This window comes from Rhamphochromis longiceps, linkage group LG14, assembly GCF_057381845.1.
Source record: "Rhamphochromis longiceps isolate RC_006_pf linkage group LG14, R_longiceps_female_GT1.1, whole genome shotgun sequence".
Taxonomy (NCBI): Eukaryota; Metazoa; Chordata; class Actinopteri; order Cichliformes; family Cichlidae; genus Rhamphochromis; species Rhamphochromis longiceps.
In genome coordinates, this window is record NC_140570.1 from 33,983,206 (window position 1) to 33,998,343 (window position 15,138).

A 15,138-nucleotide genomic window follows, 5' to 3' on the forward strand; every position below is an offset into this window, starting at 1 on the left:
GGCTACCATCCCCCTTTGTTTCCCTCTTTGTCAGTCTTGGTGGCTTGGATTCAAAGCCCATATTTAAGAAAGTAATTTTTGTATCACTGCTAGTTTGACATCCAGTATTTAAATAACACTGCTCATATCCTCCTCCTGTAATTTTGTGTGCAATTGTTTTTAATTTTGATTTTATGTGGTGGGCTTAATTAAAGTTTAGGCTTCAAATGAAACGTTTGTTCACTCATTAAAGAGAATCAAAGAAAGTGTCACTACGGCAACCAAGCAGATCAGGTTCACGAGGTCCTCTAAAAACTTGTGGGTGTGTCAGCTGGACAGACGGCTGAGGCAGATGGCTTTCCACGTCTTCCAAGGCGAAAAAACAGGACAAGTCTAATGAAAAGAATCAAAAATACTCTGTCAACTGGAAAAATAATAAAAGTTAAAAGAGATACAAGTGTATTTTCATTATTTCTGTCACTGAAGTTACTCAGAAGCAGTAAGAAAGATGAATTTTCATCTTCATTGTTCAGTACAGCTTCTTGCTTCATGTTTTCTATAATTTTATATACTATTTTTAATCTCTTCCTCTCTCCTGTTCTCAGGCTTACAAAGGCTCTGCCACAACCTTCCATGTTCAGAACCTGCAGCCCAACAGTGACTATCGTTTCCGAGTATGTGCTATCAGGCAGTGCCAGGACGCCCCGGAGCTGAGCGGTCCCTACAGCCCCACGGTGACCCTCTCCTCCCAGCGGAATGATGCGGCGCTGGCCAGCAGCGCGGTCAGCTCAGGATCCAGGATCGGCACAGAGTCCACCCGAGCCAGACAGAGCCTGAGCGACGAGCAGTGCGCTTTCCTCATCCTCATGGTTTTTGCCGTCATCGCCATCCTCATCGCTTTTGTCATCCAATATTTTGTCATTAAATGAGCAGTCTGCACCCCCCAGCTTCAGGGTTATAGCTTTACTCTTCCCTGCCCCTCTGTCTCTCTGTTGTTTTGTATTCTTTATTTTGTACTTACTATTCTCCAGTTTCAACGGAGTAATTGCATTAGCCGAACTGGGGCGCAGCAGGAGGATGGGCGGGTGAGTGGGCGCTAAATGGAAGTTATAAATTGAGGATGTAACGTCTCATTTGGCACCTGTGATACCTTCCTGACTCTCCTTCCTCTGTCTCCCCGCTCCAAGGTTGTGGTATCTGTTGAGTCCAAATGCCTAATCCATCACGATTAGCTTCCTGTGCAAAAGGAACTCAGAAAGCATAGGGATAGGGTTTGCTTTGGGGAAGGGCTGGGGAGAAGTGGCGCATATATATAAAAATGTATAGAAATAGTCATTTATATTTCCATTTAAGTGTCCAGTAAGAAACAGTTTTTTGATAGATGTGTTCCAAAAATAGTCTGTAGGTGTAAACCTATGTGCTATTTGATCCTGGGACCTGGTGGGCCAGTGTTTGCACAGTGAGGTGTGTCCAGATGTGTTTACTGTATGTAGTTAGTGCCACTGCAGTACACGGCTGGGAATGCCTCAGGGCCACACGAAGGGACGTGATTCCCCATGCTGGAGTTTGTTCGAGAAGTCTAGGGAAAGAAGAATCTGAAGAGTTAACCTTGTTCACATTAGTAGGGCGTTCATTTAGCACTTTCCAACCTTTTTGATGTTTAAGAATGTTTAAGGATGCAAAAATGACTGGAGAAATGTTAGTATATTTTTGTACAGTGAAGATCTGTAAGTTTGAGGGGGAAAAAAATGCTCAGTATAAAGTTAGAAAACAAAAACCAAACTAACAGTGAATTCTAATTATTTTTACTATCATATAGTTATACTGTAGCTTGTTTTTACAATCATGCAGCTGCTTTACTCTGAGATATTGTTGTTCAGCACAAAAAATGTATGCTTTCTCGTATGTTCTGTTTTATTTCGTTCTCCCCGGTAATTGATTTTGCACCTTAGTGAAAGAAAACCTAGACTGACTGCGTCTTGGTCTTGTGATGCATTTTATAGAACACACTTTGAGATTGTGAAAGCCCTTCATGTGTTTTGGGTGTTTTTAAAAGTTGTTGAATCACATGACATGTCACTGAAACAGCTAATCAGCAAAAATGAAAAAAAATAAATAAATAAAAAAAGGATTTAAAAAAAGAAAACCAGAGGGAAAAATATCACAAGTTGTTTCAGAGGCCTTAATTGGAGAGGAAAAAAACTTTGGGAGATTTTTTTTTTTTTTTTTCTTTCTTAATTTCTCTTCAGTTCCTATGGTTTTCTTTTAGTGTTAGAAAACACTACAATGTGTTTCATTTTACTTTTGCAAAATTCATTTGGTGTTTAGTAAACATGTATAATCATGAGAGAAATGGAAAGTAGTTGTATGTATTAAATTTATTTTGGTTTCTGTTTTTTCAAGTCATACATGTGTGAAGTATATTTTTTTATGATATTGAAGTAATATAAGTTAATACTCTCCAGAACATTAAAAGAAGAAAAAAATCCTGTCATGAATCATTGAAAGCTGAAACAAAATGTGTTATGTACTTCCTGTGAATCTAAATTTGCCTTTTCTCTGTGTGTTAAGTATTTCTAACAGGTTGCTAAGCTGAGTTTTCAGTGGTAATCTGGCTGTAGAGTCTAGTGATTGGTTTTGGGCAGATAACTGCTGTTGCAACTTTCAAAATGAAATGCAGGTACCTTGCAAAACATCCTGGATAATTACATGATTTGGTCCTTAAGACATTCTGCAAATGTCTCCTCTTTGTCATTTAAAAAAAGAAGAAGAAAAAAGATTCAAAATTCCTATTTTTGATAGCAATTGCAAAGCGTGCCATTTTAACACCTCTTCACCCGGGGGCTTACTACCTTTGGCTGGGGAGATTAACAAAATGCTACAAAAATGAGTAAAATATGCACAAAACAGACCATTTTTATGTAATTTTAATGTTTGCAGTTACCTCATACACCGTACATTCCAAAATGAAAATTTGTTATACTATACATACTACCAGACATATCACTTTACAATGTTCGTTATGGGAAAAATGTATAATCATAGATATGTATCTAAAGTGTATCTGTATAGTCATGATATCTACAAAGGATCCATGCACAATAAAAGATTTATAATTCTTTGTCCTGCTTCAAGTTTGTACATGTGAGTGTTTGATTACCTATTTGTGCACAACATGACTTTGGCAGCACTTGTTTCTGAACGACTGGCTTGTGTTTGAGGGAGGGAAAGAGCACCTCAACACCCTTCTTTATATCTCCTGATGGTTATAAAAATTTGATCAGTAAAGAACTGCTGCTTCTCTGGTGGTAAGGGTGAAAATCTAAATTTCAATGCTGTTCTAGCCACATTCAAAAAAGAAGCAGAATTATGGGAAAAGCTATAAGGGACTATATTTAGATTGCTATACCCTCCTTAGTGGCTGAATAGTGTAGTGGTTAATATATTCACTGGTTAGAGGCCTGGATGACACACCAATCCCTAGGAGGGTTGCATCAGAAAGGACAAAAAGAAAAAAGCCCAAACAAACCTGGATCCATCCACTGTAGCAACACCTTGTGAGTGAGCGATCAGTTGAAATAACAGTTCAGACTCCTCCTTTTGCCTTGAACTGCCTGAATTCTTAGTGGCATCGATCCAACAAAATGCTGGAAACAATCCTCGTGAGATTTTGGCCCATTCTAATATCATCACACAGTTGGTGCAGATTTGTTGGATCTCCTATTTCAATGCATCCCAAAGGAGCTTTATTAAATTGGGGTCTGGTGACTGTGAGGCAATTTGAGTACACAAACTCCTTTTCACATTCACAAAACCAGATTCGGGTTGTTTGAGGTTTGTGACATGGCACATTGTCTCTGTGGAAACAGCCATTAGAAGATTACAGCTACACTGTGGTTATAAAGAAAAGGGTGTGCTCATCAGTGAACCTCTGTTGGGCTGTGGCATTTAAAAGATTCTCACTTGGCACTAAGGAACTCAAAATATGCCACGAAAACATTCCCCACACCATAGCACAAATTCTGACCTGAATGTTGCAGCAGAAACTAAAACGTCACCATTCGATGTTTTTCTAGCCTTTTATCATCCAGCTTTGTGAGTCTTTGTAAATTGTAGCTTTTCTATTCTTAGCTGCTGTAGCCCATCTCCTTCAAGATGTGACACGCTGTGCATTCAGGGATGTTTTTCTGCATACTTTAGCTGTAGTAAGTGATTATTTGACTTACTGTGGCCTTCCTGTCAGCTAGAAGCAGTCTGGCCATTCTCCTCTGACCTCTGACAAGGCATTTTGCCCAGAGAGCTGCAACTCACTGCTTATACCCTCTTCTCTTTCTTTTATCATCCTCTGTAAACCCCAGACGTAATTGTGTGAGAAAATTCCAGTAGACCAGCAGTTTTTAAAATACAGACCAGCTCATCTGGCGCCAACAATAATGCCACATTTCAACCACTAAAATCACATTTCTCCCCTATTCAGATACTCAGTTTGAACTTTAGCACCTCAGTGCCAAAATGCATTGAGATTGTGGCATGTGATTGGCTGATTAGATGTTAACATCTCTAATGAAATGGTTGGCGACGGTATTTACAGCTAAATATAAAAACAGAAAATATTAAAAAGATTAAAAGATTACAAGTTTATTAACATTCTTCAACGTCCTGATTTTTTTATGTTTATAATTCTATCGTATAAAACATCATACAATATAATAATAGGGACACTGAAGCTCAGTGTAGTGTGTGAAGTTGTGGACATGGGGGACTTTTTGTTCTCTGCACAAACCTACCTAAACAATACAACTAAAAATGGCGTAATTAATGAAGGCGAAAGCGTGCTTACTCATCTCGGTTGCCGCATTGTGGACAACATTGGCTGCTGTTGAAAGATGGATTGGAAACCCTTTCAAAACAAGCAAACGAGGCCTCCCTGTGACAGCGCAAACAATGATAGAGGAGAGAGCTTCACACTGACCCTTTCTTAGGTCCGACTGGTTCATCTGGTCATGGGCCAGCTCAGTGTAAACACACAAATACACCCTTGTGTCAGTGTGTCTCTTTTCTGAAAGGTTCGTCGAGTTGTAATGGATGTGGTGGCTGTGAACCAACAGAGCGAAGCAGCGTTGGGATAAATGTTAGCTTGGAAGAAATATCAGAAAACCGGTGTTTCAGGAAGTGAAAGTACCCCTCTGCTCTCATGTCTGCAATTAACTTCTGGAATGTAATTTTCCACAAGAATCAGGACAGTTCAATTCACATAGAGGTAGCAGTTTTCTAATATTCATACTTATCAGCACTCTCCAAAGCCTTGAAACGGTCTCTAAACCTTATGGATTAGTGGGACGTGGAGTCAAGAACTGAGGTCAATACCCTCTGGAGGTCACCCCAAGTTAAACTTTTGATTCTTCTATTAAAAATCCTAACTAAGCAGAAAAGTCAAAGAAGAAAAACCCTTCGCTGTCCCTTCTTCACCTTCGTTGTTGAAGTTTAAGGTTTGTTAGAACAAGCCTGAGATGATACCTAACTCAGAGAAAGATGGGGCTGGTGGACAGCGGAGCAGATAAAGAACATATTTTTCAGTCACTACTTCCAAACAGCTCAGCAAACGCACACTGACTGTCGCATGAATCATTGAATTAAGAGCAATTTTTATATGTTTATGTCTTGTGGGTTTATGTTCAATCCAGAATAATATCATCCTCCGTCTTTTGCCTTTTACCATCATCTGTCCTGTTGTCATTTGATTATAAAGATTACCCAGGCACACACACACAAACAACAGACACCCATGCTGTTACTCCTGGACTCCTGAGGGTGCTGTGGAGGAGGAGCTCCTTTCTTCATCTCTCACAGCTCAACCAGTTATTGAGCACCAGGACAGGCTCTGCCACTTCAATGCAAACCTCCTGCCACCGCTGCTCTCCTTCGGCACACACAGAACCACAACAGGGACTGCAAAAAGTTTCAACTTTGAAAGATCTCTCCATTTGCGAGGTACCAGCACCAGCAAAAATCTATTTTACACCATTAAGTTTCCTTTTAAGGTTTAATGCATCGTACTAGTTGGTTTGCATGACTTACTATAACCTGCAGTGCTTTATTTATTATGTTGTTTTGCGTAAATCTTGTATTTATTTTTGTTAGAGTTTAGTTTTATATTTTTCATTGACATGTGGTGCAATGCTTGAAATCAGTCTGCATTTTCATTACCATCAAGTGTCGTTGTGGCATTTTTATTATGTGCAGTGAGTTTATTTATGATTTATCCAAATTCAGTATTCATATTATGTCTGCAGTAATGAAAAGTCTACGGCATTTGGTTTGGTTCTTTAATATGTCATTTTTGTCTTGTCAGTGGGTCCCTGAAACCAGATTTTTGATCTTTACTGTGCCAGCACCTAATGAAATTGGCATGCCCTGGTCAAGACCTCATGCTGGTGGAGCAGAGGACATGGACAACATAGATGACCACCACTACGAGGGTTCCCTGTTCCCCACCTCCACCCTCATCCCTGTCACTGTCATCTGCATCCTTATTTTCATTGTCGGGGTGACAGGCAATACCATGACCATCCTCATCATCCAGCGCTTCAAGGACATGAAGACTACCACCAACCTCTATCTATCCAGCATGGCAGTTTCTGACCTCATCATCTTCCTGTGCCTGCCATTTGATCTGTACCGCCTGTGGAAGTATGTGCCCTGGCTTTTTGGGGAAGTCGTGTGCCGCTTATATCACTACATCTTTGAGGGCTGCACTTCGGCCACGATCCTTCACATCACGGCACTGAGCGTCGAACGCTATCTGGCCATCAGCTTCCCCCTCCGAAGCAAGGCGGTGGTGACCAGACGCAGGGTCCAGTACATCATCTTTGCCCTGTGGGGTTTCGCCTTGGTCTCTGCAGCTCCCACGCTCTTCTTGGTAGGGGTCGAGTATGACAACGAAACACACCCAGATTACAACACGGGGCAGTGCAAGCACACCAACTACGCCATCATCTCGGGAAAGCTGCACATCATGCTCTGGGTGTCCACCACATACTTTTTCTGCCCAATGCTCTGCCTCATCTTTCTCTACGGCTCCATCGGGTGCAAGTTATGGAAGAGCAAAAATGACCTGCAAGGCCCCTGTGCACTGGCCCGAGAGAGGCCACACAGACAAACAGTCAAGATCCTGGGTGAGTAAGAACATTTGCATCAATGCAGAAAGTATATATCTCTGGTATGCTGAATCCCAGCAGAGCACGCACATTTTTACAGGTTCTAAAAGTGTCACATTTTGTACATCAGAGAGATTTTTAAGAATTAGACAGCCACCTGTTCCAGCACTGTGACTCAGTCTCACATTTGCCATCTGCAGATAAACGTTTAAATAATAATTATCACTGATTTCGCACAAAACGGTGGCATTTAATGTATTCCATGATCTTCATATTCTGCTTTATCTGCAATAGTATATAAAGGTGTTTGAATTTCAATTACGAAACATGTAAAAATCATTGTCTAGAGCCAACAACAGGGCAAAACAGCCTGAAGTAACTGTCTCCAAATCATTTAAAAACACCTAAATTCATTTAAATGAGACCAGCTCCTTAACTTTTTGTTGATTTTACAGCTGATTACAGGAGGAGGGAGCTGCTCTTTTTTCCAAATTCAGTGTAACCTTTCAGGACAGACAAGAAAACAAAAAAAACCCCAACACTTTTTTCAGGAAGGCATCAGTTTATATCATCAGTCTCCCTTTTTATTGCTGCTGAGGCCAAACAGCAGACACATTGGACAAGTCTGAATTCAGGTTTTCTCCTTTCCTGCACTGCCTTTGCCACAGCATTTGCCGCACATGTCGGTGAACTGATTTAAAAGCCAGTAGTTTCACCTTAAAAATATATCATTTGCTCTTGTTTTACTTCTGTCTTGATCAATAAAAAGCTGGTTCCATGTGTGCTGCTGTTGATACCAGCTGGTTAATTACTCTATTTTGTCACGTCCTGCCACTGCAAATATATTTGCTTTAATTTGCAGTTCTGGTAGACTGTGCAGGAAACTGTTTTACAGTTAAAGACCCGGGCCAGGCCTGTCCACATTAACTAAATGTTTAATCATGGTGTATGTATTAGGATATAAATGCTGTTCATTAGCTGAGCATACACTGTGCAGAGCTCACGTCATCAAACACAATGCCATTTGTATCCACTGAATCCCAAATTGGACTGTCACCATGAGGGACCTGCATGAATCAGCCTTATTGGAAAATTCCATGCAAGGTTTTTTTTTCATTTTTTAACATCTCAGGAGTCTCACACTAAATCTACAATTAATGTCTTACATTTATGGATAACTGTCATTGTTAATTTAGGAATATTTAGGCCGATGTGAGCTACATCCGCTTCTATTTTTATTATTGAACAAACAATCACGGTCTTCACAGAAATTGCTCCACCATTACAAGTTTATAGTAATTTATTCTGCAGGGGCTTCGTGATCAATACTGGTGACTCAGTGATTACCTCACCCACTGTTTCTGACTTTGCTCTTTGCTGGATGTGTGGCGTGTTTTCTTCTCGGCAAAGCTTTCTGCTGCATATGCGCTCTAATTGGCCTGCTTACATAAAAATGTGACTTCATTGTTGGAGCCAATTACAGTCTCCAGTCACTTCAGGGAAGAAGGAGAGAAGCTCTTTTGATTTAGCTGTAATTGCCGCTGGTCATTAACAAATGTCAAGGGTAAGCGTAGACCACAGATCTGAGAATACTTAAAGATCCCGAAAACCAATTTTCTTAATCAGCTTCTCGTTATAAATGAGCTCAACATGAACACAATTTAATTACTCCAAGTAAGTTGGATGCTTTTTTTGCCACACGAGTTTTCTATATTTGTATGTACTATTTCTATTTTGGTCTTCTGAAAAAAAGGCTTTGCTGTAACACGTCAGATATATCAGTGCACCAATCTGAAATGATTGCTGCCATTCATAAAATCTGATCCAACTACTCCCACACAATGAAGCAGAGTAGCTGAGTGTTATGAGAATTTTACTATTTTTAGAACTAAAGATGGGTTTTTTTTCCCCTTTTCCAATCACATATTTAAGTTTTGCTCATTCATTCACAAATATTCAAGGAGTTTATTCATACCTGCTAATATCTTCATGTCTCTTGTGTATTGGGCAGGAATCAGAAAACAAACGGAGGCATATCTGTAAAAATAATTAACTAATAAACACTGAAACTCTCTACCCACCCGGATACCAAAACAGATAATGTGCCAGTGTGCTTTTTTATTGCCTTATTTTTTACTAAAGAAACACTGGATGCATATCTAAAGCAATGTTTTACAACACTCGTCTGGAACGCTCGGTTATGTGCTGAGACTTATGGAGACCCATAATGCTTCAGTAATGTTATGGCAAATCTTATCTGCAGGCAGTCATTAACGCTTGCCTGCGTATTAACCTCATCATCAGGACAAAACAGGAAGTTAGACAGCTGTATATAAATTAGTGTAAAATAAATCAGTATAACATCAACAAAATGTTTTTAACTGGTTTTTAAAGGAGTCCACAGTCAGCTAAAAATAACTGTAATAGGAGACAGTTCCTTAGTGCCAGCGATACCTGTCTGCTTATATAACTTTTATCAAACTAATTTATCCCTCCAAACTTTCCCTCTCAGTGGTGGTGGTGCTGGCCTTCATCATCTGCTGGCTGCCGTACCACATCGGCAGAAACCTCTTCGCCCAGGTGGACGACTACGAAACAGCCATGCTGAGCCAGAACTTCAACATGGCCTCCATGGTTCTCTGCTACCTTAGCGCCTCCATCGACCCCGTCGTCTATAACCTGATGTCTCGGAAGTACAGGGCCGCGGCCAAGCGGCTCTTCCTGCTGCACCAGCGGCCCAGGCAAACCCGCGGTGGCCAGAGACAGCTCTGCGTAATAGATCACATCTCCACCCTGAATGAAAGCCTTACAGGGGTCTGAGAGGAGTCAACACATAATGAGCACTCACAAGCTTGTTTGACTTCACTGCCAGGGGGGAATCTGCAGGTCTCTTTAAAGTTCAGGGGGTTAGGAGTCGAGAAGGCTTGTAGAGGAGAAATGCTCTGTTTTTTTTCCATGGTGGAGGCAGGGGGTGACAGGGCTGAGCGCTCCGCTGCGCTTCAATGCAAAAATCACATTTCTTACTTCTCAATGACATTCTGTTCACGGACACACGATGATGATGTTCTGCCATGTCGCATTATCATTTTTGTCAATTTACAGTCCATTTGCAGTCTTCCTGCCTTAGTCATACGCCCCTCATGCAGAAGTATTTACCTCTGCATTGTGCGCTGCTACACGTTTTTCTAGCTCTTTATTACACACATCATTTCAGCTCACAAGTACCGAGTAATCTCTCTTTGTTAATGACCAATGAAGGTTGCCACATCTGAATGTTCATGTGAAATTTTTAATTGTAGCTAACTATAGTCTGCTGTAAGATTTGTTTAATCAATGGTGAGTAACTGTTATCTTAATAAAAAAACAACAACAAAAAACAACAAAAACACAAAAAATGAAACCTATTAGCTGAGGGCTATTAGATGAGCAGATCTGACATTGTGTATGGAGTGTGTGTGTGTGTGTTAATGGAGCATACATTCGATAAAAGCAGATTAGTATGAAAATGGGGCACTTGCTGTCTGTGTGTGTGATACCACCTGAGTCTTGAGGCTTTGGGTCTGTGTACGTGCCGGTCATCACATGTAAGATGACGTGGCTATTATATTAAATGGACCCTGAGTTAGATTTACACTGGCAGGCAATGTCCCCACATCACCATATTCAAAGTAATGGCTGCTCTAAGTGCATTTCAAAGAGGAAAAAAGATATTAGGTTGTCAGCAGTAGCGGAGCTTATTGCTTTTATTGCTTCCACTTGCATAATCTTGGCACATTGTACAATTCTTCTTGGGGTTTTGGATTAGAAATGGCACACTTTTGTACCTCATACTCTGTGGAAAGAAAGGTAATGTCAAAGTTATATATTTCAACCTGAACAATGTCTTAAGCATAAAATAAACCCATTTTTATTCTTAGCTCTGTCTATCATACATCTTGTTCTCTAAAAGGAACTGTCATGATTTTGCCTATGAATCATCGGCCCTCGGTTTGTACAAATACAAAGAGACATAGTCGCTGTGGGCTGACTCATCCCCATGACACTTTTTTTTTCAGAGAACCATTCATCTTTTAACCAGAGGAGCTGAAGCTGAACGACCTTATATCGCACAGACCATCGTGCCATCACCTGGGGAAAGATCAACAAGAGGCGCAGCTCCTCTGTCGGTTATTTTCTTTACTGATAATGAAGAGAGTAGATGTGAGTGGTTTGTTTGGAGCTGTCAACACCTCCCTGTGGTGTTCTTTACACCGCCTCAAATCACTCACAGACATATACAATTTCTTTGTTCTGATTCCACTTTTAAGGCTGCGATGTCTACTTCATCAGCAAACCTCGAACATTGTGCAAATATGTAAGTAGGGATTTGTCTGAATGGTTAATACAGAATAATACCTGACATTTCAGCTTTAAGTAGAAATTAGATCATATGCTCTAATGGGGTGATATGGTACTATGAGGTCATTAAGATAAGATGGGGCCTGATTATTCAAGACCTTGTATGTGAGGAGGATCAGGATTTTAAAATTGATTCTGGACTTAACACGGAGCCAATATAGGAGAAATATGCTCTCTCTTTCTAGTCCCTGTCAGTACTCTTGCTGTAGCATTTTGGATCAGCTGATGGCTTTTCAGGGGGTTTTTAGGGCATCCTGGTAATAACGAATTACAGCAGCCTAAATGCATTTTTCTGTCTCAAATGGTAAAAGGTAAGGACCAGTAATTTAACAGAACACTCAAGTATATTTTAAACATCTATTTTCAATTTAGAATGACAAATTAAGCTATCATCTATATCTTTGGACTGTCAGAGGAAACCAGAGCAACCCCTGATGAAAGGTAAAACTCGATGTTGCATGCTGTAAGGGGAATCTGCCTCATTTGTAATTTGCAATTTCATGATACCAGTGACAGACATCATTTAAGGTAGTTTCCACCAGAAGGGGGAGCCAGAATATACTGCTCTTCAGACAGACAGTGTGTGAAAGCTATATGCAATTTCCAGCAATTTCCTGAGATTTAGATGGTTCTAAACTACATAAACAATGTTGTTTGAGTTAAGGGCTCCTGGTTTCCACCTTTGCCCTGTAAGAAATCTTTATCAGCTTCCCTTTTTACCTCATTTCCACAAATTATCAGCAATGCATTCACTTCCTGTTTGGCTCCCTATGCCTACTGACCTTTGCAGGAAAGCTGTGCAAAAATGGAGATTATTTAGGAGCAGGGTCTGCAGGACTAGTCTTTCCACAAAGCCTGCAGGGGCTCATTATCTTTCCTTCTGGCTTTCTTCCTAGGTAGACTGCTCTCTAATGCCATCTCTTTTTCTCCATGCACCTCCCCAAAGAGAAAGCTTTTGCCACCCCAAGCTGGCTGTGAGGTCAATCATCTGTACCCAAAAAATGTTCTCTCTGAAAGCTGCTATAATGGAGAGCCGAGGGAATTTGGTGACCAACAGTATTTGGGGGTGTTAGTCATTTTATCTTGTGTGAACATAAAAGCCTGAAATGGCTCGGGTAATTCAACCATTCACAATCATGTTTTGCTGCCATGACGAGCCAGACGGGTGGCAGTGCTACCCTCGTGCTCTTGTTGTCACAGCTGGGTGACAGTAACACAACAAACACAAATACGACTTTCCCTTTTACAAACCACCAAGCACTCCCACGACGCTTTAATGACAGTGATAACGAACCTTAATTTACTAATCACCTCATCTTCTAAAGCCTTTTGTAAACAGCCACCACTCTCCTTCTTTCTACAAATTAGGGTAGTTTCCTACAATTTAGAGGCTGCAATTTTATAGACTTATGGACTTGATGTCTATTTAAGTGTCTAAAAAGTATTCAACATTTGGTCAACTGAGAGACTTTAGAGCACGGGTGTGAAATATGCCAGAAAATCTAATTCAGCCCACTTTATGGTGCTGCAAAATAGTATCATTTACTTTAACAAACTGCACTGATGTTCCTGGGGCTCAGGGGTTAATGTGGGATTTAGCAGGTGTGATAACCTTAAGATCAGACGGAGCCGTGCAATGTAAGGAAAATAATTATTTAGGAATAAGTCACATACCAGTTTGCTTTGTGAGCTCCAGTAGATTTTTGTGTACATGCTGTGATCAGCTGACCTGTGCTGCTACTCTGACATTTGTGGCTTTAACTAATTAAACAAAATTAAAAAATAGGCCAATATATCAACTATTTCCACCCCCTACACTACTATAAAACTCATATAAAAAGTAGAATTAAGAGGGTGAATCTAATCAGCATCATCTCCTTAAATATAAAGAGATGTCTCCTGCCACCCTTGATGTAACCTAATAATAGCACACTAGATGTAAGTAGTCAAACATAATGCAGTACTTTAAACTCAATCACAATATAGCAAACTAACCAGCCTGTACTAAACTGCACAGCATTTTCATGCAACCTCTGAATTTCTTGTTTTACAAGACATATTGCAAAAACAGTCTGCAACGCATCAGATTCAGTATCTTATTTAAAAATTCGAAGCTGACTCAGAACATTACACGCAAGACTCCTTTACTAAGCATTATTTATCTTTGAAAATAATTTCTCAACTTCCTCTCTTGCTGATTTTTGAGCTGTATGAAAAGTTGCATTAGAAATTAGTTAAAAAAGGTGTAATGTCTAAACAACTACAGATGCTCCTCTTCTGGAGTTAGTTAGATGTTTCAATACTGTGATTGCCACTTGCACTATATCTGGACTATGAACGCATCAAGAGGAGGGGAAGGAAAAGGGATATGCTGAGGATTTGAGTGGTCAAAAAGTGATTGCTGATATTTGTATGTGCTCTTTATGATCTCTTAACATCCTTGTTTAGATTGGTAAATAGCGCATAGACAAAATGAGTTTACAAAGGGGTTATTTTTAAAATAAAGTGAAGTGCTATATAAAGATTTAAAATATCATGTCATGCTTGACCTTTGATTTTCAAGGCCAAAATATTGATCTGAAGGTCAAAGTGATAGTAATGCTATATAGAGCTATTTTATGCCATTGTTTGTTTTGACAATACGCAGGCATATAGGAAATTATATATGTGGATTCTAAATATCACATTATTTTATTGTGACTTTGTTATGTACATTACAGTAACCAGTTCTAATAACAATGAAATGAATGCTGCAAATGTACCATCTCTACATAAATAAGAACTAATAAAATTATTGTACTCAAAGTGATGTCATGCATATTGAAATAGAGTTTCAACAATGCAAATAACAAAAGCCAAACGTGTGAACGAAAACCCAATGAATGTAATACTGTTCCCTTAAAAAGTAAATACTGCCTAAAGAGTGAGCTGCCTCGGTGGAGGTTAGTGTGCTCGGAGTGCTTATTACTCTTTTTGTAAATATAAACAATACCATAACTAATTATGGAAAACTTCTATATATCCCTTGTGCATGATAGTGATGCAGGGACAAGATAAATGATGTTACAGGCTTGTGGGACGAGTTTTGTACAGGCTATAGTGTCACATTACACAGCTTATACGCAACGCATAAATATAAGAAACATTTTCATGTTTATTGTTTAACAATACATGGTTTTAAAAGTACAAATAAAATAATAACTTTAAATAAACTTTCATTTATTTTTCAATTGTTCCATTCTTCTTTATGTCTTTACAGTTAATTTAGAAAGCTCTGCACACCTGAATCAATGACAGATGCATAATTCTAACAATTCTACAACTCGTCAAACTGGATTTTGACTATTTGACAGCTGAACATAAAGATATATCTAAACTCTAAAACCATCTATCCATTACACTTCACAAAAACAGAATGAGTGACAATGGCCATGAGTTTCATATCATGTATCAAATTTTTCATGGCCAAAAAAAAGCGCAAAATTACCATAAAGCATTTACAGTTCAACAGTGTGAACCCTTTGAGTGACTGACCTGTCTTCATTCAGGCCACAGACAGGATAGTAGAGTTACTTCTATATATTTTATAAGACTCCAAATGAGC

General features: G+C 39.6%; 2 protein-coding genes across 4 annotated transcripts in view; both read left to right on the forward strand.

Moving 5' to 3' along the window:
* fndc3a (fibronectin type III domain containing 3A) overlaps positions 1 to 3,100 on the forward strand; it is a 47,181-nt gene extending 44,081 nt beyond the window's left edge. For all 3 annotated transcript variants that reach the window (XM_085379305.1, XM_085379307.1, XM_085379306.1), the window contains exon 26: positions 585 to 3,100. In XM_085379305.1, the coding sequence (XP_085235431.1) occupies positions 585 to 908 (324 nt within the window). In that variant the 3' untranslated portion in view covers positions 909 to 3,100. The remainder of the gene's footprint in view (positions 1 to 584) is intronic.
* Positions 3,101 to 5,837: 2,737 nt separating this feature from the next.
* mlnr (motilin receptor) lies at positions 5,838 to 11,031 on the forward strand. The gene is made up of 3 exons (XM_085379731.1): positions 5,838 to 5,970; positions 6,332 to 7,154; positions 9,649 to 11,031. Exons 1-3 carry the CDS (start codon positions 5,872 to 5,874, stop codon positions 9,954 to 9,956), a joined length of 1,230 nt encoding a protein of 409 aa, XP_085235857.1. The 5' UTR covers positions 5,838 to 5,871; the 3' UTR covers positions 9,957 to 11,031.
* The last annotated feature ends 4,107 nt before the right edge of the window (positions 11,032 to 15,138 follow it).